The 27,210-nt window shown below is 36.7% G+C and overlaps 3 protein-coding genes across 3 annotated transcripts; 2 read left to right on the forward strand and 1 right to left on the reverse strand.

Moving 5' to 3' along the window:
* The first annotated feature begins 140 nt into the window (after nt 1–140).
* Nucleotides 141–8,398, forward strand: LOC145238087 (uncharacterized). The gene is made up of 18 exons (XM_080101138.1): nt 141–364; nt 438–549; nt 624–732; nt 1,413–1,492; nt 2,312–2,467; nt 2,778–2,875; nt 3,195–3,389; nt 3,598–3,781; nt 4,101–4,281; nt 4,461–4,639; nt 4,901–5,013; nt 5,081–5,359; nt 5,798–6,050; nt 6,303–6,410; nt 6,665–6,872; nt 7,200–7,277; nt 7,343–7,431; nt 7,676–8,398. Exons 1-17 carry the CDS (start codon nt 321–323, stop codon nt 7,408–7,410), a joined length of 2,445 nt encoding a protein of 814 aa, XP_079957264.1. The 5' UTR covers nt 141–320; the 3' UTR covers nt 7,411–7,431; nt 7,676–8,398.
* A 308-nt stretch (nt 8,399–8,706) lies between these two features.
* On the reverse strand, nt 8,707–12,693 carry LOC145238092 (small COPII coat GTPase SAR1B-like). The gene is made up of 5 exons (XM_080101142.1): nt 12,492–12,693; nt 10,729–10,794; nt 10,131–10,234; nt 9,826–9,951; nt 8,707–9,634 (listed from the first exon to the last, which is right to left on the reverse strand). Exons 1-5 carry the CDS (start codon nt 12,652–12,654, stop codon nt 9,518–9,520), a joined length of 576 nt encoding a protein of 191 aa, XP_079957268.1. The 5' UTR covers nt 12,655–12,693; the 3' UTR covers nt 8,707–9,517.
* Nucleotides 12,694–15,472: 2,779 nt separating this feature from the next.
* LOC145238086 (protein transport protein Sec24A-like) lies at nt 15,473–27,124 on the forward strand. The gene is made up of 21 exons (XM_080101137.1): nt 15,473–15,595; nt 15,766–16,305; nt 17,198–17,343; nt 17,501–17,831; nt 18,081–18,274; nt 18,580–18,686; nt 18,818–18,942; nt 20,068–20,265; nt 20,578–20,684; nt 20,825–20,966; nt 21,321–21,490; nt 21,705–21,878; nt 22,027–22,081; nt 22,189–22,347; nt 22,590–22,762; nt 23,090–23,201; nt 23,645–23,823; nt 24,545–24,682; nt 24,939–25,136; nt 25,556–25,659; nt 25,737–27,124. The coding sequence occupies exons 1-21, from the start codon at nt 15,475–15,477 to the stop codon at nt 25,846–25,848; spliced, it is 3,585 nt and encodes a 1,194-aa protein (XP_079957263.1). The 5' UTR covers nt 15,473–15,474; the 3' UTR covers nt 25,849–27,124.
* Nucleotides 27,125–27,210: the final 86 nt, after the last annotated feature.

A 27,210-nucleotide genomic window follows, 5' to 3' on the forward strand; every position in this document is an offset into this window, starting at 1 on the left:
CTACATTTTTGTCTAATAATAACTTCCATAAAATTGTTGACACAAATTATTTCGATGGATGCTGAAAGGGTTAATCTAGCTGTCAAGGAATACTTGTTGTTACGCACTCCAAGCTTCGCGCTTGTAATGATAGTGGTTGCTTAGAGTGAGAATTAAATGTGTTCATTTTATATCAGACAATCTCCATAAGATTTCTACGAAATTTGTTTAATTGAAACTTGGATGATTTGATATGTCTTGTGATGTAATTGTCAAATTGATTGAAGAAAGGCATGATTGAACAGTGAATAAAATATTTAAAAGTTTTCTTAACCAAAGCTATGGCTGGAAAGTTCAGACTGCAGCAAAACAGTATGCTGGAAATGTAAGATTTTTGTTGTTGTGCTCCCAAATTATTTCATTATTGTTTAAATTTTTGATCACCAAATGTATTTTAGACGAGGTCTGTCGCGTGGCAGTATGATGGATCAAGTACATGAGGATGTGGTTCCACAGTCTTCATCAGGAATGTTCTACTTTGATCAATCTCAATTATCTCATTTACAGATTGTGAGCAATGTCTTCATGGTTAAACATATAACGACCTTGTTAATTTGCTTTATATTGTATTCTTTTTCTTTAAGGATTCTGATGAGGATGATGATAATTCAACAATAACTGGGGGATCTGGAGATGACCATAGAGTCAACCAAAGAAGCCCATTGCATTCTGATGACACAATCACTGCTTCAGGTACATGGCTTTATGTTCACAAAATTTTTCTTAGTTATTAGTTATGGGACGAGTACCTGGTACTCGGTACTCAGTATCGATGGTATCGAACGATTTCAGTGGTATCGATACTCGTACTCGGTATCGAAATATTTTGCCTCAGTTTTTTTATACCAACGTGCGAGTACCGAAGGCCGATTTGCACCATAAGAATACGGGCAACTTTATGCCAATATTTGCTTTGGACAGCGCAAAATTGGAAAAAAGTTCCGCCAGTTTACGTGTATCTTTTTTCGCTATCACATGGAGATTACATTTTTCGGCATGTGTGTGTGCACACCTATACCCCGACCATGGCAGATAAATTAGACAACTAAGTACAACACTACACTTAAGTACTTGGTACTCGGTATCGAAGGTATATACATGTGGTACTCGCTTCAAAACCTGGTATCGTCCCATCACTATTAGTTAAATATTTTGTATCAATTACATTTTAGAAGTTTGTGACTTACTATGAATGTTTTAAATATATTTTTAGGACAATGATCTAAAAACTACAAATGTAAGCAAACAACCATTTATCAAGTGTCTGTTGCCACAACATCTATACTAGTGATTATTTGCATTATGGATTGCAAGTGAAGAGTAAAAATAAACAATACTGATAACCAGTAAGTAATGTTCAGTGTATTGTGCAGATACTTATTGGACTGGTGAAAACAGTTTTGGCACTGGAAATACAACTGAGAGAAGTTCTGTATACTCATGGGGTGACGATGTAAGTGTTAACATCTATTATATTGAATGTGTTTTAACAATACGCAAAACTTATTTTGTAGTACCCATAGCTTCCTCTTTGATAAATTTGCATTAAATTACAAAGCAGGAAGATAATTGTGTTTCATTTTTATTCTTAGCTATTGTGGTTACCCTTTTGTGTTACCTTGTCCCATTTTTCATTTTTTTCATATTGTCATGTACTAGCAACAAAGGTTTCTATGCAAGTTAAATAACAGTTTCCTACTGTAAAGATGTATGACATTTTCTCAGACATCTGTATTAGATTTAAGGGAATCTTTGGGCCCAAATACATTGGTAACTAAGACAAATGGTTTGTAACTGTTATCTGTGACTTGCATAAAGTTAGGATAGTTTTTACAAAATGTACCTTATCACTTGGTCACTTCAAATGAGAAAATGTCTAAATTTGGTATGTTTTGTCCAGCGAAAATCATCAAGTCATCTATACCAATTCAAACTATTTTAACAACATAGAAATGGAATATTTTTTAATATTAAAGTAAAATTGTATGAGTATCCAGTGCTGTGATCAACCATACAGCTTGAGCTGTTACCAGTTACATTACTTTTCACAGAAGATGCTTGTATATTTTGCAAATCTGATAATGGTACCCATGTGTTTCTGTCTGCAATGAGGATTTTTTAAGATAGGTTAATGTTGATGTGGAATTCACCGTTTTTTTGTGAATTTGTTTGAATGATTCTGTGAAAATCTTTGCATCATGTAGATGTATTGGTAAAGCAATGGAAAATCTCCCAGTATTTTTTCGTAATAAAATTGTTAATTTTGTCCCAGGAATTTGATCACCAAGCAAGTAGACAGGTCCGCCTAATGTTTCAAGCCATTGAGCAAATGCTTTTTGAGGGTGTTTTATCTGGAAGTACTTCTCTACAGCATGAATGCCGAGAGTGGATGTCTTCATTTCCACATCTTAGAATTCTTGGAAAGCAGGTCAGAGAAAGTTTGTAATTTTTTTCTAATTTCCATTTGTATTGGATTTTGTGGATCCAGATCCAGATTAGATGGTTTCATTAACATGTGAATGGAAATTTGACCTTTATGCTATGTGAGACTTCTACTGTTAAACCTAAATTTAGAAGAAAAAATATGATGAATAATTCATTGTTATGTCATAACAGCACTGAATTTCTAGAGTATCCCATGACTAAAACAACACTTGTATTTTTTCCCAGCTATATTTGCCTTGTTGCAGTGGTAGTTATGGTGTGTCACTGTCCCATGAATATCTTGTAAATTTTAGATTATTTCACCAAGAGATGAGGGCTTTCAATCTGTGCCATCAAGTTTAAATCCAAGCTTGGAAAATTCTCGATCCTCATCAAGAACTATAGATGAAGGGTTGGTGTTTTTAATTAGTTTAACAACTCTACATGTATACCACTTCACATTGTATAAAACATTGCAAACTATGAATATTTAACCACACTTTAACCCAAGCACTTGCCATGTTTTTACCATTTACCATACCCTAAAATTAAATCAAAGTCATGGTCGAAGTCTCTCTCTCTTGTTGCATATAGTTTTGGTTAGGTGTGAAAGATGTTGTTGTTACTTACTGTGTTGGCCTCTTATATAATGACAACGTGTCTTAACATGGCTTTGTTTGTTGGTGTTTTGTGTCACAACTTACATTCATATTCACTTGTGTATTTTCCAGCCTTGTTATCAAAGGGTATACAATGTCAATGGAGCCAGTCCCCACTCACCTTTTGCCCCAGCCAGAACCTGATGGTGGTCGGCGAACTTCTGCCCCCATTCCATCGCCTGGTAGTGACCTTTCTCACCTTTATGAGGAGATTATTGAGCAGGATGGTTTTGTTGAGGAATACCTGGCCTATGACATTCGAGAAATGTGAGCAATACTGAGGCAATGGTGTCATTTTGGAGAAAGTCAATACATATATATATATACCATTTATACAAATACCAACTGTGAGAGCTGTTTTTAATGAAATTGATAAATGATGTTTAAACTTCAATACTTTTTATGACACTAAAATCACTTTGATGACTTTTTATTAACTTTTTTCAATTTAATAACCCGTTTAAACCATTGTTAGGGATGATGAAGAAAATGCCAAAAAATATCATGTACCAAGGCGCAGGAGGTTAGGCTTTCCACCAATCACTCCCAATGCCTGTGTTAAAGATGCAGTTCTTCACCAACTATTCAATAACATCTGGTCAGACATAGTTGGATGTTGGTCGAAAACCCATCCTAGTTCAAATACAACGCTTCTGAAGGTAACAGTTTTTACTGCACCTTTACACATTTTGATTTGTTGGCACGAAATGGACATCTTAAAGACACAATTAGCACAAAATGTAAAAATGTGCATTTCAAGATGATTTGGCTGAACATAAATAATGTTAAATTCTATGTTCAATATGTTGGTTATGGTTGCTATAAACAGGTTTTTAAGAATACTGCTTTCATACATTTTACAGCATTGCAAAAAAAAAATCAATCTCCATTGATTTATTCTGTTGCATGTACTGTTTTCTGCAGACATATTATCAGAGTATCAGACCTTTTTAGATAACAACGATTTGTTTATTTTAGCAAATTCTTACTCAAGATGCACTGATGGGCATTGAAGGTGATCATTCAATGAGCTCCAAGTCTGTTAAATCAATTCACAGTCGACCTGGAGATAAAGTTGGTGCCTTTGATGCACAGAGACTTAACAATGCTGGTATAGGTCCGGGTCAGATGTTTATATCTTATGATCCAAGAGGCATAGGTAATTTGTGAACCTATTGTAAATTTGGACAATGCTTTTTCTTTGTCTGCATTTTTTTGAGCTAAAATCCCATTAGAAATCAAAAGTAGCATTTTGAGCAACTCTTTTGCATATATTACAGACCATTCTGGTTATACATTATTATATGCTTTCCCATTGAATTTTTTTCGATTTGGTAGATTATGATGAGGATGATTATAATGGGCTGCATCCTGGAATTGATCGAATGTATGGAGGGCCAATCTCACATCTAATGCCATCACTGTCAAACCCACCTCGCTCACTCTATCCAAATGATTCAATGCTACCACCATCCAGGGGCAACTATGAGCCTGGTCGCCAAGCGTCATTTGCAACTGTAAGTTTGCAATAAATAGATTGAATATAGTCCTATCATAAGTCATATGGAAACCACTGCATATACACATACTGATATACACTCTCACAATCTTTGACATAAGTATTAAGTACAAACAAAAATATATCTGAATTTTAAATTTGATGTGTTATAATAAAAAGTGCCGCTAAGGGTACACCTTTTTTCCTGCTCATACTTAAAAAACATTCACTTTGTGCAAGATGTATCATGTTTTTAATGTGGTTGTTGTTGCTGTCACAGGGGCGCCTATCGACCGCACCACATGGAAACTTTGGAGACATGAATTCACTTAATGATTTAATGAAAATCAGTCAGAAAAAGTTACAAGTCAGAAGTGATAAAGTCCTTACCCAGTAAGCCTCTTTGTTATATATATACAACACTACCCAAAAACTCTTTTATCTTTACTTTGTGCCACAGGAGTGATGAACTCATACCTGCTTTGGGTCAGGACAATCGTTTTGGGGTTCTGCCATCATCAAGCCAATTTGCAAATGGAAATAGCAACAATTTGGGCCTTGGACCAGTTGCACACCACCTCTCAACTTTTACTATGGGTGGTGCACCAAGTCCATTTGCTATGAACAATAGACCAACGACATCCAGAGACAATTTACCTGGGGCAGCGAATCGACTATCAAGTGCTACTGGACGTAACAAGAGATTTGGCAAGCCTGGCAGACTTTTGCCACTTGATGGGTAAGAGAGCAGTTATTACTCTTTGGTCATATACATCTTTTTATTTGTGTTTGATACTAATGTTTGTTTGTGTAAAATTCAATTGGTTTCATGCAGCGGTGGGATTTAAATTTTTTGTCAGTCGGTTCTATCACAAAAGTCCTATTTGTCAGCCGGTTCTGTTACAAAAAATCATATTTCCATTCACAGTAACCAGTAATGCTAACCGGTTCGCTGATCTCATATAATTTCGTGAACCGGTTCTATAGAACCGGTGCGAACCGGCTGAATCCCACCACTGGTTGTATAGATCATTTTATTTGTGTTTGATACTAATAGTATGTTTTTGTGAAATTCAATTGGTTTTGTATGTATTCAGCAAACTTAGTGTATAAAATGCTTTTACTGTATTCAGTTTTGCTGAACCTTAAAAATATTTGAGTATCATTTTGTCCTCAGTGCCAAGACCCCAAAAGGTAACTTCGATGGGTATGTAAAAGCCACCAAGCTGACTAGGCCAGGAAGCAATGCTCCAGCTAGCTCAAGCTTTGGCCCATTGCGTGCCAATTCTCCACCCCACTCATTTCAACCTCCACCCACTGCACCAAACCCAAGTACAAGTAGTTCATTTTGGGTGAATCAGAGGCTTCCACCCATTGCTTCTGGCCTGGAATCACTACACGAAAACAGCTTACTTGATGTCAAGAAGGCAGTAAGTCGTTGATAAAAAGTCTGTAAATTGGTTTCATGAGTCTCTGAAAAATGGCTTACATCCCAGACTTTTTTAATATCACACCAACATAATGTTCATGACTTCCCATGCAAAAGTGGTTTGTTGCTTACAGTGTCAAGTATAAGAAACCTATGGTACCATAATTGTTGGTTAATGCATTCTTTATTGTTATCTATATAATGCCCCAAACACTATTGGCAAATACTGTATTGTTTCATTTTGCATTTTCAGCGTGGTAAAACTGCACACACAAGAATTTCCAGTGCTATTGCTGAAGACAAACCAGTTTTTAAGGGTCTTGATTTTGTATCACGACCAAACACTACTCACACTTTCAGGGTATGTTTGTACTGTAATTTAGCTGTCAATGCATGACAAATGTTAGTTTTGTACAGATGGTGGCAATGTTGTGTTGACTTATTGGGTTACTTGCCAACATACGTTTACTTTTGTTTCTATAGCTGTATGTTTTAAGAACAAAAATTTTAAAGCATTTGTGGTTCACTCTAAAATTTTAAAAACCTAAATTTTGAAGTAACTGTGATCTAATTTTAACAAATTACTAAAATCTGTATCTTAAACACTGCATCCAGGCTGACAACCTAATACCAAAGCGGGCAACTTCTGTTACTCCATCCAACCTCACATTTGGAGCACATGGCAACTCTATACCCATCGGTAACTTAAAATCAACAAGTCCATCTGGTGCATTCTTCCAAAATTCACCAGGTTCCAGTACACAGTATCCCCATCACTCCTCCTATAGCCCTGACCACATATCTGGACTAGCTGGGATAACAGGTTTGGAATATTTCAACCAAGTTTTGACTTAGCCAGACTTAAAACAAAATAAAGTCAACTGACTGGGTTTTGTTTCCATATGTTTTGGAGTTGACCTCAAGAAAAGTGGCTTCATTAAAAGTTATTTAACTGGATTCGACGAAATGTGACCTGACTTACTGAACTTGTAAAATGCCAACCCGCTGTAGTTTAAGTGTGCTGTTGCAACAATTGCTTCTATTTATCTAAGTTTCTTTACAATTTAGGCATAAACTAACATTTTGATGCAATGTTTGGACCTTAAGCAAATTTATTGTGTTATCTGTGACGCACTTAACATTTTAACAGGTAAAGGCATTAATATGGTGGGAGTCGGTCAGCCCAGCTCCCCTGATGAAGACCCAGCCCCACCTCAAAATTCTTGGGGTAAATACGTTGTGAAAATGTTTATACATGCCTGCAAGTGTGACATGTTGGCATATGTTATTTAGGTCCATCCTCACAAAACATATCTGCATCGCAAGTTCGCAGGAAACGTCCAGTCCTGGGATTGACATAATGTCTTTTGGACAAGTTGCAAGTGAGTGATATGTATGCACCTACGTTTCAGAATGACAAAAAAAAAACTTATTGCATTGCGAACCAAGCAGATTTTCTATTTTTCTGGAAGATCGTTTCCCAATTCCTGTCCGACAGTATCTATTGATAAAATAAGTAAATTCCAAATAGTTTGTGCACTGTAACAAACATCCAGAAGTCTCTAAAAGTCTTTTTTGGCCCACTACAATGCGATTTAAAGTCTCCAATTTTTTTTGTATTTAAAGACTGCAGTGGTTTACTTCGCTGAAGCATGCGCGAAGATCACTTGAAAAAAAGTCGAGGATGAGATGTACGGCATAGTCAACCTTTTTTCTCAGCATCTGGCACTTCGTCATCGCAATCCCGAAAAACACTGTTCATTTACATCCGGTGCACAATCCACGTATGCGTGACCTTTCACCACATCTACCCCGTTTTGTGCAATATACCTCAGTTTTGTCCTTGTGTTCTGTGTACAGCGTGTTTAGGCGCCAGAGGTGCTACCTTTTGCTGAGTTCTTTGTTGCGCACCAACAAGAGAGTTTGCTGTTCATGCAGTTAATCATGTCAATTGTTTCTTAAGTCGTTGGAAGGTTTATTTCTATTTGGTCCAAAAAGCACGTTAAAAGCGGTTAATCGATAATGAAACATTTAACATGATTGACTGCATGAAGGTAGCGACTCAAGGGACGATCGTACAAGCGCTGTTGTTGCCTCTTTACTTCATGTCCTTGCACATTTCGGTTTAGTACATTACAAAGTGTGGTGCTTTTCCTTTTAATCTTGTTCGTTTTTTTACTTCTTCAACTGCGCTTGCCTTTGCTAGCGGCTGCTCGGTCCGGGTGTAACCTGTTTCGAAATTTTACTTTTTTACGCGGGTATGTTATTTTTTACACACAGCACATTTTGGAAACGAATCGTCTGGTGGCCAGTTTTCAAACGCAATTTTTAAATACAAGTATTGACGTATGTGTTGCACGTAGTTCAGTATAGGTGTAAAACATTTAAATGGAAAATGCAGTAAGTTATGCAGGGATTGTTCTTACGAGGTTTTTGACTAGCGTATGCTGCAGGTTTAGGGCGTTAAGAAGGATCTATATTGCTTATGTTCGTTTCTGCACATAACTTTCGTCAATACACTAGTGCAGCCCTTAATGCGGATTCGCGATAGTCGTTTTGCTAATGAACTAAAAACTGCAGAAAAATTTAAATGGACGGTGCTGAGCAACTAGAGAGGCCAAAGAAATGGACACTCGACTGGCGATCGGTTTCCAATATGACGGAGCAATTCTGATAGTTTATTCTGTTTTCTCATCATATACCACACACAACGCCACACCCGAGATCATCATTAGATGGCCAATCAACATCAGCTACGTGTGATTTTCAAGGAACACACCGCAGTGGTGTCGCAAAAACAACCGCGCGTTCTTGCCTATCGTTTCATGTCCCGTGGTCTTCCAAGGTTATGCACGTAGGGTTAAGTACATGGCCTAGTTCAGTTTTTACACTTGTTTTGTGTCAAGCAAATACACTTGAAATGCGTACGTGGCATCGAATTGAACGGAGTCAGCACAGAGTGCAACGGTAGAGAGAACATCTTGAGAAGGATGGCGGAGAAAAAAAGAGATTTACAATACGGAAAGCAATTAGTGTTTACATAAACTCTAAGCTGATACAAATTTAAAACAAACACGTAAATGCATATTGCCCTAGGCGTTTTCGCAACCGGCCAATGGTGAACGTTGTCCGACCGCAGTAACGCTTCAACACAACTATACAGCATAACAAGGGTACACAGGCGTGGTGCGTTCGACGCTGATTGGTCAAAAGAAAATTCATCACGCCAACAACATTATCTATATTAGAAACCACACGCATTAATTACTGACTGTTTTAAAAATCATCAGCACAGGAGGATTAAATTTGGTTGTTAAATACAAACTTTTTATCCCAGCAACAGTGAGGTAAAAACAAATTAACAAGTGTCTGTGTCTATCTTTTTACAATGTATGAATATGGTTTGGGTGTGTAGTGCCGGTATTAGCCTTGTAGTTTAGCCATGCTGCATTGATCCTCTTGGCGCTGTTAGATGTACTGGCTCAACCACCGAAAACCTTCACCATAACCTTGCTTTTTCAGCACAGAACACATAAAAAGCTCTGTTGGACGCGCACCACCAAGACTATCGACAGATACCTGGCCCTGTTTGAAAGAGAAGTTATTCAGTGTTTACACAATATTTGTTGACAAGTTTTTTGTTTGTGGTTTAATATTAACAAAAATGACAAACATTCATGTTTCGTATTGATAATAATTTTCATCATGCTTGCTCAAGTTGCAAGTAAAAAACCAAATCTACATGTTTTGTTTTGCACGAGCTTTTCATTACCAACCTTTCCTGTTGATCTAAGTCGAAAAAAGCTTCGTAGCTCGTCTTCACTAACTGCAGTCGGCATATCAATCTTATTGCCCAAGATCAAAACTGGGGCATTAGCAATTTGTTCATCCATTAACAAACTCTGTAAAGACAGATTTTCTCATTGTTAGGCATGAAATCAGAGTTACTGTAAGTCACCTGCCACAATATGTACACTAATCAAACATTTACAAAGATTATCTTGTTTGGGCTAAAACAAACCTGGCTGATAGACCAAGTATAATGAATATTTTTTAAATACACATTGCAGAGTAAACCTACATCGAGCTCCTCCTTAGCCTCGTTGAATCTTGTTCTGTCTGCTGCATCCACCAAAAAAACAATTCCATTTACAGCAGGAAAGTAATCTTTCCATACTTTTCGTGCTGAAAAAACAAATAAAGGATAAATGAGTCTGAACGTATATGAAACATCTTCAAACAGATGCACTTTGTACACTTACAGAAATAAAAAAATCATATGCATATCAATTTTGTGTTTCTTGACATTGCAGATATTTTGGAAAATTTTTCAAATAGACATCAAATTTTTAGTCTTTAAACTAAGTTTGTACAATGCTATTTGTGTTTGTGTTTTGAACATACATGTTACTTGTCTCAACTTTCTGAATCATTATTTATTAATATGTCCACATAAAAACAAACAAAATGTGTTTGAATAGAAATCATAACTGTTACACAGAGAAATGAAAAGTTTGTATCACAGCACTCTTTGGGCACAAGGTTCAAAATTCATTTATTTCATATGTTGGACTTTAGGACAAAGTTCATGTTATGAGTGTCTGTGTGTTGTAGTCAGCACTGGCACTGACAAAGTAAATTTCAAAAAAAATATTTGTTTATTTTATTAGGACATTTACCTTGTTCGTGTCCGCCAAGGTCATACGTTGTAAATGATATAGATCCCATGGTCAGATTTTCTGAGGCTAAAATAAAAGAAAGCCATTGGTCATAATTGCAACACGTTTTGTTTATCATCAACATTTTTTAACACGAAAAACTATGATAAATATCGAAACAAACTCTATTGAAAATGCCTTTCCTACAAGATTTTGCTTGTTTGAATTTGTAACACATACCTTCATACATTGGTGATTAGAAAAGTATATATTTTATGCATTAATTGGGTTTCTTTTCTATGGGGAAAAACAGGGGGATTCTCACACAAGCATAGGCGTAGAGTTTTAAAAAATACCGGGGGTGCGCCGTTTGATCTTCCAAAAACGATGCCTATACCACGTACAGTATCTGTACCCGTATAAGACCGAGTAACGGTCCACCTTTTACGTGCTTTAGCATGTAGTTTCTATCACATTAATTTGCAAATAGTCACCATTTCTGTGGGTTCGATTGGAACGTTTGCTGTACATCAGATAACGTCTGATGTAACAAAAGGACGATTTGCCGAATCAGCAATTTTAACAACGATTAAGTTTAAAGTAACGTGTTACGGCGGGAAATAAAAGTAAAGCAATTCACGTTTTAAATATAGCCGACTATGTATTGTTAACGCCTAAACTTAGGTCACCTTGGAACAAGTTTAGGCCGTTGCAGAGCTTTGCAAACGGACATTAAACTCGGCTTAGGAAACAATATATTAACTATTTTTATATTTATTTTTTATTGCAGAGAGTTATTGCGACAAATAATACTGAAACGTTAGTCTGTAAGTCATGTTTATGTTGCATTAAAAAGCTCATTTATTGCGAAACAATTACAATTGTTACGTTTCAACCGACGTCTGTTCGATCAATGGCGTGAATGCAAGCGCATTTGTTTAGCTGGAAACACGTTTTAATTAACCGACGTAACTTGAACAAAAATGCGATTTTGACGTTATACAAAGGTTAAGGCCGGGGGTGCCGCGCACCCCCGCACTCTACCCCAGTGCACACAAGCATTTGTCAGTTTGAAGTAGTAATTGCCATTTTCAGATCTTTAAAAGTAAATATGTCACAAAAAAAGAAATAAAAGGGCAGATTTGCCTAATTTGTTACAATGACAAAATTGCTTTTTTTGCTACTTATGTCATTGGCATGCTTATGACAAAAGAACTTCTGCACTTCCCTGATTAAGTTACTGTTACAAAACCAATAATTCGCACTCTTTCGGTCAGAATTCACTCATGCCAATTGAGAAAAAACTCAACCCTTGGTCGAATATTTGAACTTTGATTATTTAACAACTTTCCTTGACCACAAGGGAAAAGCAAACCAGTGTTGGACAAAAACAGAAAACCCATAATATGCAGAAATAGTTTGGCTGTGATAGTAAAACAATATTGAATGTACAATTTTGCTTCAGGGGTCATATCCTGCGAAACTTGTACCACACCCAATAAACTACCTGTTTTGTTACGCATGTAAAGAGGATGGTAATCGTATTTGTTTTTTTCGCATTAAAAGGTAAAATACATTCATGAAATGGATGCTATGTGTGCTTTCTCAGGAGATATCCATGTAGAATAAGTTTAATCATTTAGTTAAATTTCATGAAGGTGGTCATACACTATTTTATGTTGACAGTAAATGAGTAGGTTGGTACTCTTTTCTCCATACAACATATCAAATGACAGTAGTGGTTTGATTTATTCAAAAATGTATGTATTTCCACAAAGCCTTACTTGGATGCATGGTAGGTTCATGTACACTCATTTTGTCATCTTTAAGCATGTGAAGAAGTGTAGTTTTCCCTGCATTGTCTAAACCCAAGAACATGAGCTTGCCGGATTTTTTATACAAACCCAGAGTTTGTAAGGCAACCTTAAACCAGTCCCATATAAACATTGTTCTAAAGGTTTATAATCTGTAGTAATAAAGTGTGTCAGGTTAACAATAGTGAATGCATACCAACTGTAATAAAACATAACACAAAAAGTCTAGATTAGAAGTAAGACAAATCATTTGACCTCAAAACACCTTATTCTTGGACTTGGCTTCTGTATTTAATGACAAAGTCCAAGATTTGAAAATATGATTTTAGACATCTGAACAAGAAAATGTTTTAGCTGCCCAAATTCTCTTGGTATCTTCTATGAGTTGCATATTGGCAGGGTTGCCATACCGTCCTTATTTCTAAGATTTGTCCTTATTTTGAAGGGCTATGTCTTAGAAAAGTTCATTGTCCTTATTTCTAAGAAATGTCCTTATTTTGTCTTATTTTCAACAATTACTATAGTCAAGTCCCTGCTACAAGTATATATAGAAGTGAACCTAGACCCAGACTGTTGTGGGATGCACGAAGTATTTTCTACCAACAACGAGTTGCTGGAACAGATTGTTTCTGGCCAAAATATTGCAAATATTATGTCATGGCTCGTATAAATGCAAAAATTTGTTCAAAAACGTTTATTAGTTTCGCATGGAAAATTAATTTTTCGGTTGTCCTTATTTTTAGTTTCAAGTCGATGGCAACCCTGCATATTGGTCAAGCAAATCAAAATTGTCACGATTTAAATAACATTTCCCAATCAGCAATCCAGAACTGAATGATACTTCATTAATTGGGTTTTGATATTACACATTAGTGATGGGACGATACCAGGTTTTAAAGCGAGTACCGATACCGAGTACCACATGTATATACCTTCGATACCGAATACGATTACCGAGTACCTAAGTGTAGTGTTGTACTTAGTTGTATATCATTGGTTAATTGATCTGCCATGGTCGGGTGCACACATACACGCCGAAAAATGTAATCTCAATGTGATAATGAAAACGACATACGTAAACTGGCGGAATTTATTTCGAATTTTGTGCTGTCCGAAGCAAATATTGGCATAAAGTTGCCCATATTCTTATGGTGTATACCGGCCTTCGGTACTCGCACTTTGGTATCGAAAACTGAGATGAAATATACAGATACCACTGAAATCGTTCGATACCATCGATACCGAGTACCGGTCCCATCAGTATTACACATAAAAGAACTATTAAACTGCATTTCAACATGAAATGAACATACCAACACAAATTTTTAAGCTCTGCCAAACCATAAAGTTTATGTATTTTCTAAAATAATACATACTTTATGTTTTAGCAGAGCAGTTGTGTAAGATGGAGTTTAAAATTGAAAAAGATGTGTCTGCTATAATTTTACAGGAGTTACTCAGTAAGCAGTAAATATAATGCATTAATTGTTAAATCCAATTGTAAACTAAGAGACAATCAAACTAAAAATCTAAGTGAAAAGCTTGTTATTCCTGGGCACAAATCTCTCAATCTGGCACAAAGTAAGTGAGTTTTTTCTTGTCCACATGTTTATCAAGGTAATATATAAACTCTAGTCCAAACTAAGATTAACATCACATGCTCAGAAAATATTTTAATTCAGCATGATCACCACTAAATTTGTCGCTGTATTTTTTTGTTTTACGAAAACAAATGCATTTCGCTTGATCTGATTTTAATAACCCTGAATCGTCGCAGTTGCATTTGATAAAAAAACGTCGCAGATTTCATTGATAAAAAAGATTTACTACAAAACCATCAAAACATACTTAACCAAAAGGATTTGCCTTAACAAGAGTGAACTTTTGTCAACACATTTCTTTTATGTTTAATCGGTCACAAGAAGTGAAAACAAACACAAATGTGCCTGACACCTTTGATGAAACACAATACAAAACGTAATAATCTTCAAACATAGACTACAACACATTAAACAACAAAGTCAACAGCACGAACAAAGACAAGGCTTGACAACAAAGAATTAGAACTCAGTGTAACTGGGCGAAAAACAAGATAGACCAAACTTGTGGCATTTTAGTTCTGAATCAGCTTGACACGCACCAGTAGTTTGTGTCGTTGGAATGACGTCATTTTCCTTTCTCACAAAAGGTCTTTTCATGTAAATAATATTTTAATTTTAGACAAGCGTTATGTAAATCAAGAACTGAACTTGGTACTATTTTTTTGAGCATTTATAATAAAAGTTTGCAATTTATCAACTATTTACCATTTTGCCACGTTTGTCCGCATAATTTTTGTGACCTTTGAACCCGAGTATTGCGTCACAATAAATTGTTGCTTTTAGTTGGTTGTGCTGCCCTCCAGTGAGTCTAATCGTGTACTTTGAGAAGCTTGAACCTTGAGTGTTAGCTTTTTAGAAAATAAGTTTGTTATTTGTTTACTACATGCCATTTTTGTTCAAGGTGTATGTTTTGCTGTTGTATATCTGTGGCATAAAAGGTGTTTAATCTTTGGGTATTACTAGTCAAGAACTTCAGATTTTGTACCAGTTGTTGAAGTTTATAAAATCCCTCCTTCTATTTTTGTTTTATTAGTTAAGAGTCTTTCTATTTATGGAAATCAGTGCAGCATATAACTTTGTAAAACAAATTGCTGTTTTACAAAGATAGTAAAATATTTGTTTGTTATGGAGTTATTTTTAGCAAAAACTATTTCTGTGAGATGGCAGACATATATTTAACATTTACACTACATTCATGTCTGAGTTTTCAAAATTGTACAACAACATTAGATGAACTTATTATTACTATGGAGAAATACAATGTCTTATAGCAATGTTGTTAATACATTTATAAACGTGTATACATTCAAAAACATACACTATATATTGTTTTTTTTTAACTATTTGTGTTGATGTGTTTTAAATTTCAGGTTACAAAAAATAGATTGAATAGTTTAAAAATGGCTTACAATCAACAGTATGCCAGACCGCCACAATCTTATGCGCCACCACCAAATCAAGCTTTTTCCAATGGTATACATTGATTTATCAGTTGTATTTATGATGTTGAAGACTTGAAGTGTAATTACTATGCCTCACACTCTTTGACACTATTACATCTGTAATATTTAAACACAATGTTAATGACTTCCTTTGTTAAATCTATCCTGCATCTTCCCTTTACAACATTTTTTGCAATACAGGTCCTCCTCCAATGCCTGGATACAACCAGCAAGCTGGACCACCGAAACCAGGGTACAGCACCAACCAATCAAATCTGAATGCTGGCCAAGCCACTCTGCCTAACCCAAGCTACAATGGCACTTTGCCAGCAGGTCCAAATATGCCCCCTACAAACTCAATGACAAGGCAACCTGGCGCACCATTTAATGGACCTTCCATGCCAATGAATCATATTGGGGCCCCACCTACAAACCCAAACATGCAACCCTACAATGCTGTTTCAGTCCCACACTCTGCATCACCATCAAAGTATCAGGGACCACAGAGCAATATGCAACCATTGGCTGGCCCTCCTTTGCCAAATCAACAAGGGCAAAATGCCATGCCACATAATGGTTCTCCTGGATTACATGGAAGTCATACTGGAGTTACCCCTCCAGCATCTCAACATGGTGGCATTGGTGACATTCGGTATGCACCTCCACTTCCTGGTCAACAATTCAAGTCTTTTACACCACCACCAGGGCATCCGCCAAACAGTCATTCCCCTGGGTTACAAGGTGAGTAAAAATATAATTATATGTGGACCAGCTTCCTCTTTGTTTTAGTTGCTTCAAACCTGTAGTGAAACAAGCTCGCTCCCAAATCTGATTATTAGAATCTCTGTATTTATCACAGAAATTTACATGGGATGTTTATTACATACTTTTAGGGAAGTCAACTAAAAAAATTTAAGATTCTGGAAAAATCCAAAACATTAAATTTTAAGTTTGATCAAAACATACTGAAACATCAGTTTTTGTGTGTGAAGAAATCCCAAAATGTTTTGTTAATCTGCAGTGACAAATGTAACATTTATACATATTCATAAATACCATTGGTACATTTTAAACTTGGAAGTTGTAAGCAAATGTTTATGACTGAAGGCGTAAGCTAGCAAGTCATAAACCCATTGGTACCGTGTTGCAAAGACGAATACACTAAAATAACTTGTTAGATGATTGATTTATCTAATAGTGTTTTGTCTAACTAAGTATCATTTGCAAACAATTTCAAAAATGCTTGCTTGTGTTGTACAATGATTAGTTGGGTTTAATGTATTATTATAAATCCACATAAATACTTAAAGAGGTTGCATATTGTTTTTGTCTATGATTTTTATTTTATTATTTTTTGGTTTGTTCCACTTGTTTGCACAAGTCCACTTTTTGCACAAGAGTGCTTAAAACTTTAAAATCTGCTCATAACAAGTTAGTTATCCAAATATGATCTTCCCAAAGTTTGACTCAGAATGACTCAGCGGTTCATCAACAGGCCCTCAAGTTGTAATATTTTTCAAAAAAGATACCCTTATAAAATTGCATAACCCAGGGGTTTCATGCTTTGTTGATTGGTGCATTGCAAATTGTTTTAGTCAATATGTCTTTCACACTTATTTCTACTGTTTTGTAGCAATGAATCAGCACAGTTCCAATTCCACACCCACTCACCCGGGTGTACTTCACCCAGCCAGTCAAGGCACCCCAACTCACTCCATATATGCTCCCACATCAACAGGGGCTCCACCTTTAATGCAACCACCATTACCAGGACAACAGGTCAGTTTCAATTAAAGTTAATATTTTAATTAAACCACTCAGGTAACAAAAAAGCAACTAAATGTACTTTTACATTTGAAACATAAATATCACAGTTCAGTAACATAACTTTTATCATTTGTTCCTAAAAATGATGAATTAAAAACTCATTTTACAGACTTCCAATTATTCGGCGATGTCACAGCCATCATCGATGCAGACAGGACAAAAAGGGGGCATCATTGCACCCCCACCACTTTCTGGGCAGCAATATGTCCCACCCCAGAACATTCACCCCCCTCCTCCAATGTCAGGCCCACCCACGTCAGGCCCACAAATGTCAGGTCCACCAATGTCAGGCCCACCAATGTCAGGCCCACCAATGTCAGGCCCACCAACGTCAGGCCCACCAACGTCAGGCCCACCAACGTCAGGCCCACCAATGTCAGGCCCACCAATGTCAGGTCCACCAATGCCAGGGCAACCAAGCAACCAAACTATGGCACAAGGTATTTAAAACTTTTTTCCAGTAGGTGTGCTAACCCAAAACTTGGGTCATATAGTGAAAGTCATGTGAAAAAATCCAACATAACAAATTTAAGAATATCTGTGTCATTTAAAATTGCACTCAACAGATTTACAGATCTGAGATATTGTAGTGTATTGCTTCAAATTGTGCACAAAAAATGAGTTTTCTTGTGTTGAGCTAACACAAACAAAAGGCTTCCTGTCAAGGTTTATTTTCTTCTGTTCATTAGGTCGAGGTACTATGCCGCCACCTGGTGGTGAGCAGAAGATGCATCAACAGCCAGGACAACCCCAACAACCACATCAGCCACAAGTTTCACAACCATCTGCATTTGGAGCTTACCCACCTCAAATGCAAAACCTCACCAACTCAATGGGAAACATGGGAATGGGAGATGCAAACCGACCAGTTAACCTTATGCAGGTAATCAGAACATTTGGGACAGGTTTGCAATGAAAAATAGTAAACAGCTATTTCCAATACTGTATACTTTAAACTAGAATCTTCCAGCTCGTTGCTTAGTGGATGAAGACTATAATAAACCTTATTTATATACTTATTGATATAAATTTATGAACACATTTAGTCATTCATCTTTATGAAATGTATAATGTTAAATTATAAACCTTGCGATGTATGTTGTGGAATAAAGGCAAACCAGCACTTTCTTGTTTATTTTGCATGTTTGTGGCATAAAAATTTGAAAACTGGCTATTTTCTAATAACAGGAAACAAGAATACTGCCTCCACAGAAAACAGTTGAATTGCCCTTACGATTTGAAACAAATGCTGAGGGAATGTTAATACCACCCAATAGAAAAAATTGCAACCCTGAGTAAGTAACTTATGCAGATCTTGCTGTTTTAGTTGCTGTTTAATCTCTATTCAGCAGTATTACCCTAACATTAACAAATGTGTCTGGTTTGTTAAAAGCATTAATGCAATATTGCACTGTTGAATGTGCAGAGTTTTGAGATGTACATTGAAGAGAATTCCAGACACAAAAGATCTTTTGGGCAAAGTAAAGCTGCCATTTGGATTGGTAGTTCATCCTTTTCGTGACCTCACTTCCCTACCTGTCATATCAGCTGGTAAGAGCATTAAGTTGCCCTAATTAACAACCTTATTTAATAGTGTCTAACATTTATTTCTGTTTTTGTGTCACAATCACCTTGTTTACCTAAACTTGAAATACACTCATCTTACTTTTTTGATGCAATGTTCAGAATGAGCCATTTTAAATCATCTTATAATTGGATAAATAGCAACTTATTTCTTAGCTTGTGCAAGTACTCCACTATGAAACAAAACTGGATAAAACTTGGATCAAACTGGATAAAACCAGCATGTTATTTAGTGACACTGAAATTTCATGCACTCCAATACTCAAAACTGATCAAATAGATTCTATGGAGTGGTTACATTATCTGCAAGTTGCAACTTGCTAAGCAAAACAACTAATCAATAACTATGTCTATGACACATGATAGCATAATGTAGTTTTATTAAGCTTTAAAATGAATTCTTGCAAGCTGCAAGCCTAATATTTAGTTTGGTGCTGTATTGTATAGTGTTTAGGTTATCTGAAAATTGGCTTTATCCTATGCATGTTTACTCCATAAAAGCTAAGTTATAAAATAAGTTCTAGTTGAAGTTTAGTATTATACAAGCAAATCATAGTATGTTCAAAGGGTTAAGAAAAATATCTTTAAGTCCATAAAAAGTCAATACTAGACATACTTTTAATACTAGTCCTTTGTTTACTTCTGCTGTTTTTGTTTGTAAATGTGCAAAGCGTCATTGTGTAACTTGTATCCTGTTTTGCATAGGATAAGGTAAAATGTAATACCAGCATTATATCATGACTTGACTTTTCATGGGATGGGATCAGCTGTATTGCACAAGTGTGTCATACTGACAAAACGAACTGTGGCAAAACGCAGTATCCCCTTAACATCAACTGTGTAATGCACCTGTTATTTTGTCAAACACTGTATATATTTTTTAATTGTAAAAAAATATATTTTTGTGTCACGATTATGTAAAAAGTTCTGAGAGTATAAAAAAGGAATTATTACTAGATCATTCTTTGGAAAGCTATTTGTTTTAAAAACATGTTTTATTCTGATGTGTAAATCATATGTATATATTATAATTTAGGTTGTCTCTTTCATGTAGTAATTTTTAGGTCAAATGTTGACTTTATTGTTTTTCAGGAACTATTGTGAGATGCAAGCGATGTCGAACTTACATCAATCCCTTTGTAAGCTTCTTGGATGAACGCAGATGGAGATGTAACATGTGCTTTGGAGTAAACGAAACTCCTGAGGAATTTTTACACCATCCAGTAACAAAAACATATGGACAACCACACACACGACCGGAGTGCACCAATGCAACAATAGAATTTATTGGTAAGCAAACCATTTTAAGCCATAATACAGTGATTCCTGAACTTTTTTCGACAAATTCCTCTCTTAACGACTTAAAACATTTCCATTCGCTCCCAATATACTACATAGTACGTGCTAATCCATACAAAGATTATTGTACAAGCATCTTTTAAATGTTCAAACTACATGTAAAAATTAAAGTAAATTCCTCCCCATAAGTTTTAAAGTTTCCTTCCAGTATTTCGAAGATGTTGTGTGGCTATCTAAATAAATAGATTAATTCTTATTTTCTGTAAAATGTCTACTATTTAAAGTTTGACTTATTTGTTACAGCTCCTCAAGAGTACATGCTGCGACCGCCACAACCTGCTGTTTATCTTTTCCTGATGGATGTTTCCCATTCTGCTGTGGAATCAGGATACTTGCAAATAGTTTGTGATGTAAGTATGTTATGCTTTGCGTTTTCATCTTTTTTGTGTAACATAACACAACCGTAAATCGAAACCAAAAAATTAATGCACAATATGGTGAAAAAAAATGATATTTTTGTGTTTTGAGAACTGGCTAAATTGTTTTTCAGGCTCTTCTGGACAATTTAGAACGTCTTCCTGGTGACAAACGAACAAGAATTGGTTTCTTGACTTACAATGGTACAGTGCACTTTTATCGACTCAGCGAGGGATTGGCCCAACCCCAAATGATCGTCGTGTCAGATATTGATGGTAAGTGTCAAAAAGGTTGACCTGTATCATTTGTTATGTTGCATGTGCTAAAACTCGAAAGATATTGATAAAAGAATAATGATTACTAAATACAAGCCCAGTTCTATTTTGCAGTATCTAATATAGGTTAAATATAATTTTCTGTAAACTTATGTCAGCTTTCCTGATTTTTTTTGCCGTTCATCGTCTTTGTGTCATATATAAACCTTTATAAGATGCTGTAAATTGCACTTTTGGGTTTGGAGTCTGAAAAATCTACACCAATACCCACTTTGCCCAAAAATGCCCTAAACATTTACTGCTACAACCTTCCGGGTTAGATATCACTGTCCTTGACCAATTTTCATTTTCTAGATGTGTTTTTGCCCACACCGGAAAACTTATTGGTGAACCTGCATGAGAGCAAGGACCTTGTACAGGATCTTCTCCATCAACTTCCAACCATCCACAATGTTGATGCTGAGGGAGAAATAGATACTTACTCTGCCCTTGGTGCAGCTCTGGAAGTGGCAAAGAAGCTCATGGTGGGTGGTTACTAATTTTCCAGCAAACTAAACTTAACCAACATTAAAACTGCATATGTTGTAAATGTGTATTTATTTATGGCACCTTATGTATTGGTTCATTTGTTGATCTCCTATGCATAGAAGTTCAGACTCCCAGTATATTTTGTTAAAAATGAGCATAAACCTACAAATTCTCAACATAGTCTCTGTGAAATTCTATGATACTTTGCAGAGTCCATTTGGTGGACGTGTAACAGTTTTCCAACAAGCAATCCCATCGATTGGGCCTGGTACACTCAAGTCAAGAGAAGATCCGAACTCACGAGCTGGACAAATTCCTACTGCTAATCTTAACCCTGCCACAGATTTTTACAAGAAAATGGCCCTTGACTGCTCTGCCCACCAAGTAAGTTGTTTCCTTGCAGCCACAAACATACAAAGTATAGATTGTCAATGGGTTTTTCCCAAGTGGAAACAAGTGTACCTGATCTAAACAGCAAATTACCTTACACAATTAGGATGTAGGCAACTAACTCCACTGACATATATTTCAGGTTGCAATTGACATGTTTTTCTTCAACTCCCAATACATTGACATTGCTACCTTATGTAAGTATAAAATCATTTGCCTGCAATTTACAACAATGCAATAACAGTATTGATTAAAAATATCAAAACTGAACAACTTAATGGCATGTATCTTTCACATCACGCAGCTTGTTCGTCGCGTTTTTCGGCCGGTGACCTCCACTATTATCCGTCACTGCATGTACAACACAATCCCATGGAGGTGGAAAGACTGAAGAATGATCTGGAACGTTACTTGACCCGAAAAATTGGTTTCGAAGCTGTGATGAGGATCAGATGCACAAAAGGTCATTTACCTGTCAATCTACCAAGTTAATTACTTGTAATGCTGGGTGATCTTTTGGTGACAAAAATCCGGCATATTCAATAAATATCAAAATGAATAAGTTAGGGTTAAAGCTTAAATACTTTAAAAATCACGTGTTTAGCATTCCTCTGTTGAAAACCGTCGCCAGGGGTCGCTAGTTCGCCATTTTCCAACCACAAGGCAAGATAAAAACTTTAAATATGATATTGTAATTTTCCGCAGGTTTGAGCATCCATACATTCCACGGCAATTTCTTTGTGCGATCGACCGACCTTTTGTCACTAGCCAATGTCAGCCCAGACTCTGGTTATGCTGTGAATCTTACCTTAGATGAACCGCTCACTGATCAATCAGCCGCTTGTGTTCAAGCCGCTCTGCTATACACCACCAGTAAAGTAAGTATAACTAGCAAAAGGGAAGATTGTATTCCTTTTGCATCTGGACTTTTGCAATTGGTCTGTAAAATTTTTATTAGGTTTTGTGTATGTGCCCATTCCTTCAGTTTTATTACACGAAACGTCTTAAGCTCAAGGTTTTATTACACGAATCGCCTTTTGTTCCAAGTTGTTCTTGCTTTTTATGACATGATGCTTTGAAACCTCTTCTATCTCAGCAAAATAGCCATTTAATATTCACATAAATAACAGTTACAAAGCTTGGACATCTAATATTGAGTTTTGTTCTTTGTGTCACCTATACCTTTAAAACCTATATTAATACAGGGCGAACGTCGCATACGCGTGCACACGATGTGCATCCCAATCGTGAAAACAACTGCTGAAATCCACAACAATGTGGACTGCGAGGCTGTTGTTGCGCTTCTCGCCAAAATGGGTAAGTCACGCGTTTCTTACTGCGCTCCAGTGGTCGCATTTTGCTTCGTGATGTGTTGAATTTTGCTCGGTCGGTGATGTAACACTTAATTTCCGTTGCTTGCTTGTAAAGAAAGCCGACAATACTTCATTGATTTTTTAATTGACCCAGATAAGTGACTGTTTCTTTTTGTTTAGCAAATGATTCGGGCGTAATCATGCGGCGAAGAAATGAAGCAGTTGTTCATGACCGCCATAAATTAACTTACTTAAAAGTATACTGTATTTTTTGTATGGTTGAGTATAAAGTACAATTAGCATGGCGTTATTACCCGGTAAAAATTTTGATTTTTAGAGTATAGAATTTGTCAAGACGTTGCATTGCAATTCTAACCAGTGCTTTTTCAGTGTTGAACTTAATACTACAAACCTTTACCACATTAGCAAACCACCAAATTCTCGTAGGTGTTGATCGTTCGGTGACTGCAAGTTTACAAGACGCACGAGACGCATTGCTCAACGCCGTTATCGACCCCTTGAAAGCGTACAAGGCAGGTCTGCCACAGAGCATGACGGTTGGAGGATTGTACGTACCCAAGTGTCTGCGTCTGTTTCCTCTCTATATTCAATCTCTGCTCAAGCACGTAAGTGACGTGGCACTTTATGCGTACTTCCCGCGTGGTGTGCGCTAAAGTGGATCTCTGTAATGTTTGTTTACGGTTTTGATGCTTTTTGCTGGTCGAATTTTGGTTCAACTACCGCTACTGGTAGCAACAGTGACAAACATCTTTGTTTCCTCTCTAACGCGCCACAATGCTACCACTAAAGGCATGGGTCATATATGGGACAGTGTACAATACGACCAATATTACGTGAATATTTTTACGATTTTATAGTTTTCTCTCTCAGATAAACAGACCGCAAAACATATGCAGACGTTTGTCACAAAAATGTACATACACTTCTTCCCACACAACAGTCTTACACGGTTGTGTTGGCATAATATATACTAAGGGTTGCCATCGACACGTACCAAAAATAAAAGACAACCACAAATAGATTTTTGTACGCAACGAAACAAACGTTTTCAAACAAATCTTTGGATTTGTACGAGTGATGACATATCATACGTGATATGTTTTGCCAGAAACAATCTGTTCCAACAACTCCTAGTTAGTACAAAATACTTCGTGCATCTTATTACACCTCAGGTCATATGGTTACTTTTACCTGCAGAAGATATTTGTCGTTTAACTACCCTTGTTTCTTGTAATTGTTGAAAATAAGGACTCAGGTCAAAAACAAGGACACTTATTAGAAATGAGGACAATTATTTAACCTCCTCATTGCTTTTCTTGCTCACAGCCTGCGTTTCGAGCTGGTGTGTCAACCCGTCTTGACGACCGGGTCTTTTCGATGATCAACTTTAAAATGCAGCCAGTCGGATATTTTATGCAAGATGTCCATCCCGACCTCTACCGTGTTGATGACCTAAACGATGAAGTGAGTAACTTCATAACCCTTTGGGCATTTCAAAGCTTAAAGGGCACCGACAGATTTTTTCACCACCTATCTCAGTGTCATATGTTTCAAAAGCTATACATAACAATGCCTTATGGTGGTTGGATGAATGTATTGAGTGTTGAAATTTCAGCTGGAATTTACTAAACCGTTTTTATTGCGCAACTTTGTATTTATATGATTTTTTTCACTTTGTTGCAATGTTACAAGCAACTATTAACTGATGTCTATTTGCCAGGGAGCTGTAACTGTCGGTGGAAGGGAAGTCCCCCAACCTGATCTTCTTCCACTCTCGGCTGAGTCCATCTCACAATACGGATGCTTCCTTCTTGATTGCGGATGGCGGATGTTCTTACTGGTGGGACGACAGAGCCCACAAGCGTTCATCAAAAACGTGCTCGGTGCACCACAATTTAGCAATATCGAAGAACCAATGGTAGGAAAGCTTGTTTCAAAGAATTTACTTGTCATTTACGTATTTCCACGCTAAACTACAAATTGCGTCCAATGTACTGGTCCAGTCCAAGAGGATATTTGCTCAGAACTAGGGACGATTAGTTTTTTTGTAATCGTCAGATCTGTGTATGACAAAACTCGATTGTAAGGTAAACTTCAAACGCGTAAATTTTAATAGGCGAAAAGTGCAAATGTTCGGAGTATAAGGGCAATGTTTCATATCACTGGGTAAAAAACATGGGTACTCAACTATTGCTGTTTTGTAAGACGCACAGTTTTCATAATTATGAGCTGTCCTCAATGTCTCAGCTAAGATGGTTGGAACTATAACAGTTAGATTTAGGTTATACGAAAACACAAAATTGCAATGTGTTTAATGACGGGATTACTTTGTTTCAGTATTCTATCCCTGAGCTGGAAAATCCCACGTCGGAACTTTTCCATAGTTTCATCGAATGGCTGCGCGAAAACCGACCGCACCACGCGCCAATAAGAGTTATCAGGTAAAAATGCCTTCTAATAACCATTTGAAATCCATAGAAAATATGTATGATTTACGTTGGTTATTTGATGCTGACAGGGATGACAGCCGAGATCGCCACCTGTTTTTCTCGCGTCTTCACCAAGACCGGACGGAGTCATCAATGTCCCTACAGGAATTCCTAATTCACGTGCAACAGAAGCTCACCTAACCGTCGTCATGCACTGCGACTGTTCCACCGTTTTACCATGATTTGTTTTGCAATAACACGTCGAAGCTAGTACAGTCCTATAGTCGCGCGCGGCTTCTTCAGTGGCGGTTTACATTTCACGTTTGAGAAACTTTTTCTGAGGTGCATGACGGCTTGTCCGATAGCTTCAACCTTTTCCACTTCGCCGCGCCGCCCGTGAAATGCTGCTGTCCAATTTGGGCGCATTGAACTACAGAGAAGGCCCAAACCAGCCTTTTTGAGTGATATATCCTCCCAAGAACTTACTGGTGCAAAAAGTCCAACGACTCGCACCCCTATACACTCTTTGCTTAGTTGCTATTTATTGCGTTGCGCCATAAAAATTAAAGTTTTATCTCCGGCTTTAAATTATATATCGAAAGTTCGTGTTTTAGTGTATTTAACGTCGTGCGCTCGTCGTGATAATGTGTGTTTTGCGTTTCTGTGCTTTGTACGTGTCGTTGAGTAACCCTTCGTTCTGCAATTTGGCCAGTTGGTCGACTTACATTATCGAAGAAATCTGTAACCCATTTTATTCTGTGTCCTTTAAGTTAAGGGCAAACACCATATCGCCACGAAGGGTCAATTTCGGGCTTCGAAAACTTTTGATTGTTCAAAATACTAGATTTTATGCAATTCATCGTCGTAATGGAAACTACTCATATACTACGAACACGTATTTTAAACATATACAAATGTACGTGTGCGTTGGAGCAATTTGTAACATACTATTGTGTGTCAATTAATTTATTAACCGTTACTCGCGAAAAATCTATATCTACATGTGATTTTTTTGAATTGCTTTGTGTGTTTCGTTATTTGAAACATTTTGTGTGGATACGAACAACGGAAATAGATGTTCGATTACCAATGATCAGAAACGGCGCAAAGTGCAGAACGAACAAACTTTTTCGGACGAAATATTACTTTGCTTAAATTTGCTGACGATCTAACCCAACTGTTGCATCGTTGGATAAAAGACATAAAAAGCATTTGTATGCAGAACTCAAATGTAAATAGCTGGTATTACGAGCATAGTGTGGTGGAGAGCTTTAATGCAATATGTGCCGCTGTTTTTAACACGCCATCAAAATGACAATTTTGAAATATATTTGCTTAATTCACATTTACTTGACGTTTTTCAAACGCATTGCGTTTTTCTCGTCGTATTGTCTGTTTGCTGATGCTACGTGAGTTCTGTTGATTGTACGTTTTGGCGCGCGTAAAATCGTCTAAAATAAAATTGCCATCAATGGAATGACCAGGGACCCCATTCTTAAATTTCGACAACAAATGCTTTGAAATTATTTGGAGAAACACAGGTGTACAACATTAGGCCCGCTC

Source organism: Phallusia mammillata, chromosome 7, assembly GCF_965637545.1.
Source record: "Phallusia mammillata chromosome 7, kaPhaMamm4.hap1.1, whole genome shotgun sequence".
Lineage (NCBI taxonomy): Eukaryota > Metazoa > Chordata > Ascidiacea > Phlebobranchia > Ascidiidae > Phallusia > Phallusia mammillata.

Coding starts and splice junctions, on each gene's coding strand:
- LOC145238092 (XM_080101142.1), bottom strand. CDS start 12,654: ATGTTTATATGGGACTGGTTTAAGGTTGCCTTACAAACTCTGGGTTTG. Junction 10,235..10,728: donor CCTTGGCGGACACGAACAAG/GTAAATGTCCTA, acceptor TTGTTTTTTCAG/CACGAAAAGTATGGAAAGAT. Junction 9,952..10,130: donor AGGCTAAGGAGGAGCTCGAT/GTAGGTTTACTC, acceptor CTGTCTTTACAG/AGTTTGTTAATGGATGAACA.
- LOC145238086 (XM_080101137.1), top strand. CDS start 15,475: ATGTGTTTTAAATTTCAGGTTACAAAAAATAGATTGAATAGTTTAAAA. Junction 20,266..20,577: donor TGCAACAATAGAATTTATTG/GTAAGCAAACCA, acceptor TATTTGTTACAG/CTCCTCAAGAGTACATGCTG. Junction 22,763..23,089: donor TGCTATACACCACCAGTAAA/GTAAGTATAACT, acceptor ATATTAATACAG/GGCGAACGTCGCATACGCGT.
- LOC145238087 (XM_080101138.1), top strand. CDS start 321: ATGGCTGGAAAGTTCAGACTGCAGCAAAACAGTATGCTGGAAAT. Junction 733..1,412: donor TGACACAATCACTGCTTCAG/GTACATGGCTTT, acceptor TGTATTGTGCAG/ATACTTATTGGACTGGTGAA. Junction 2,876..3,194: donor TCAAGAACTATAGATGAAGG/GTTGGTGTTTTT, acceptor TGTATTTTCCAG/CCTTGTTATCAAAGGGTATA.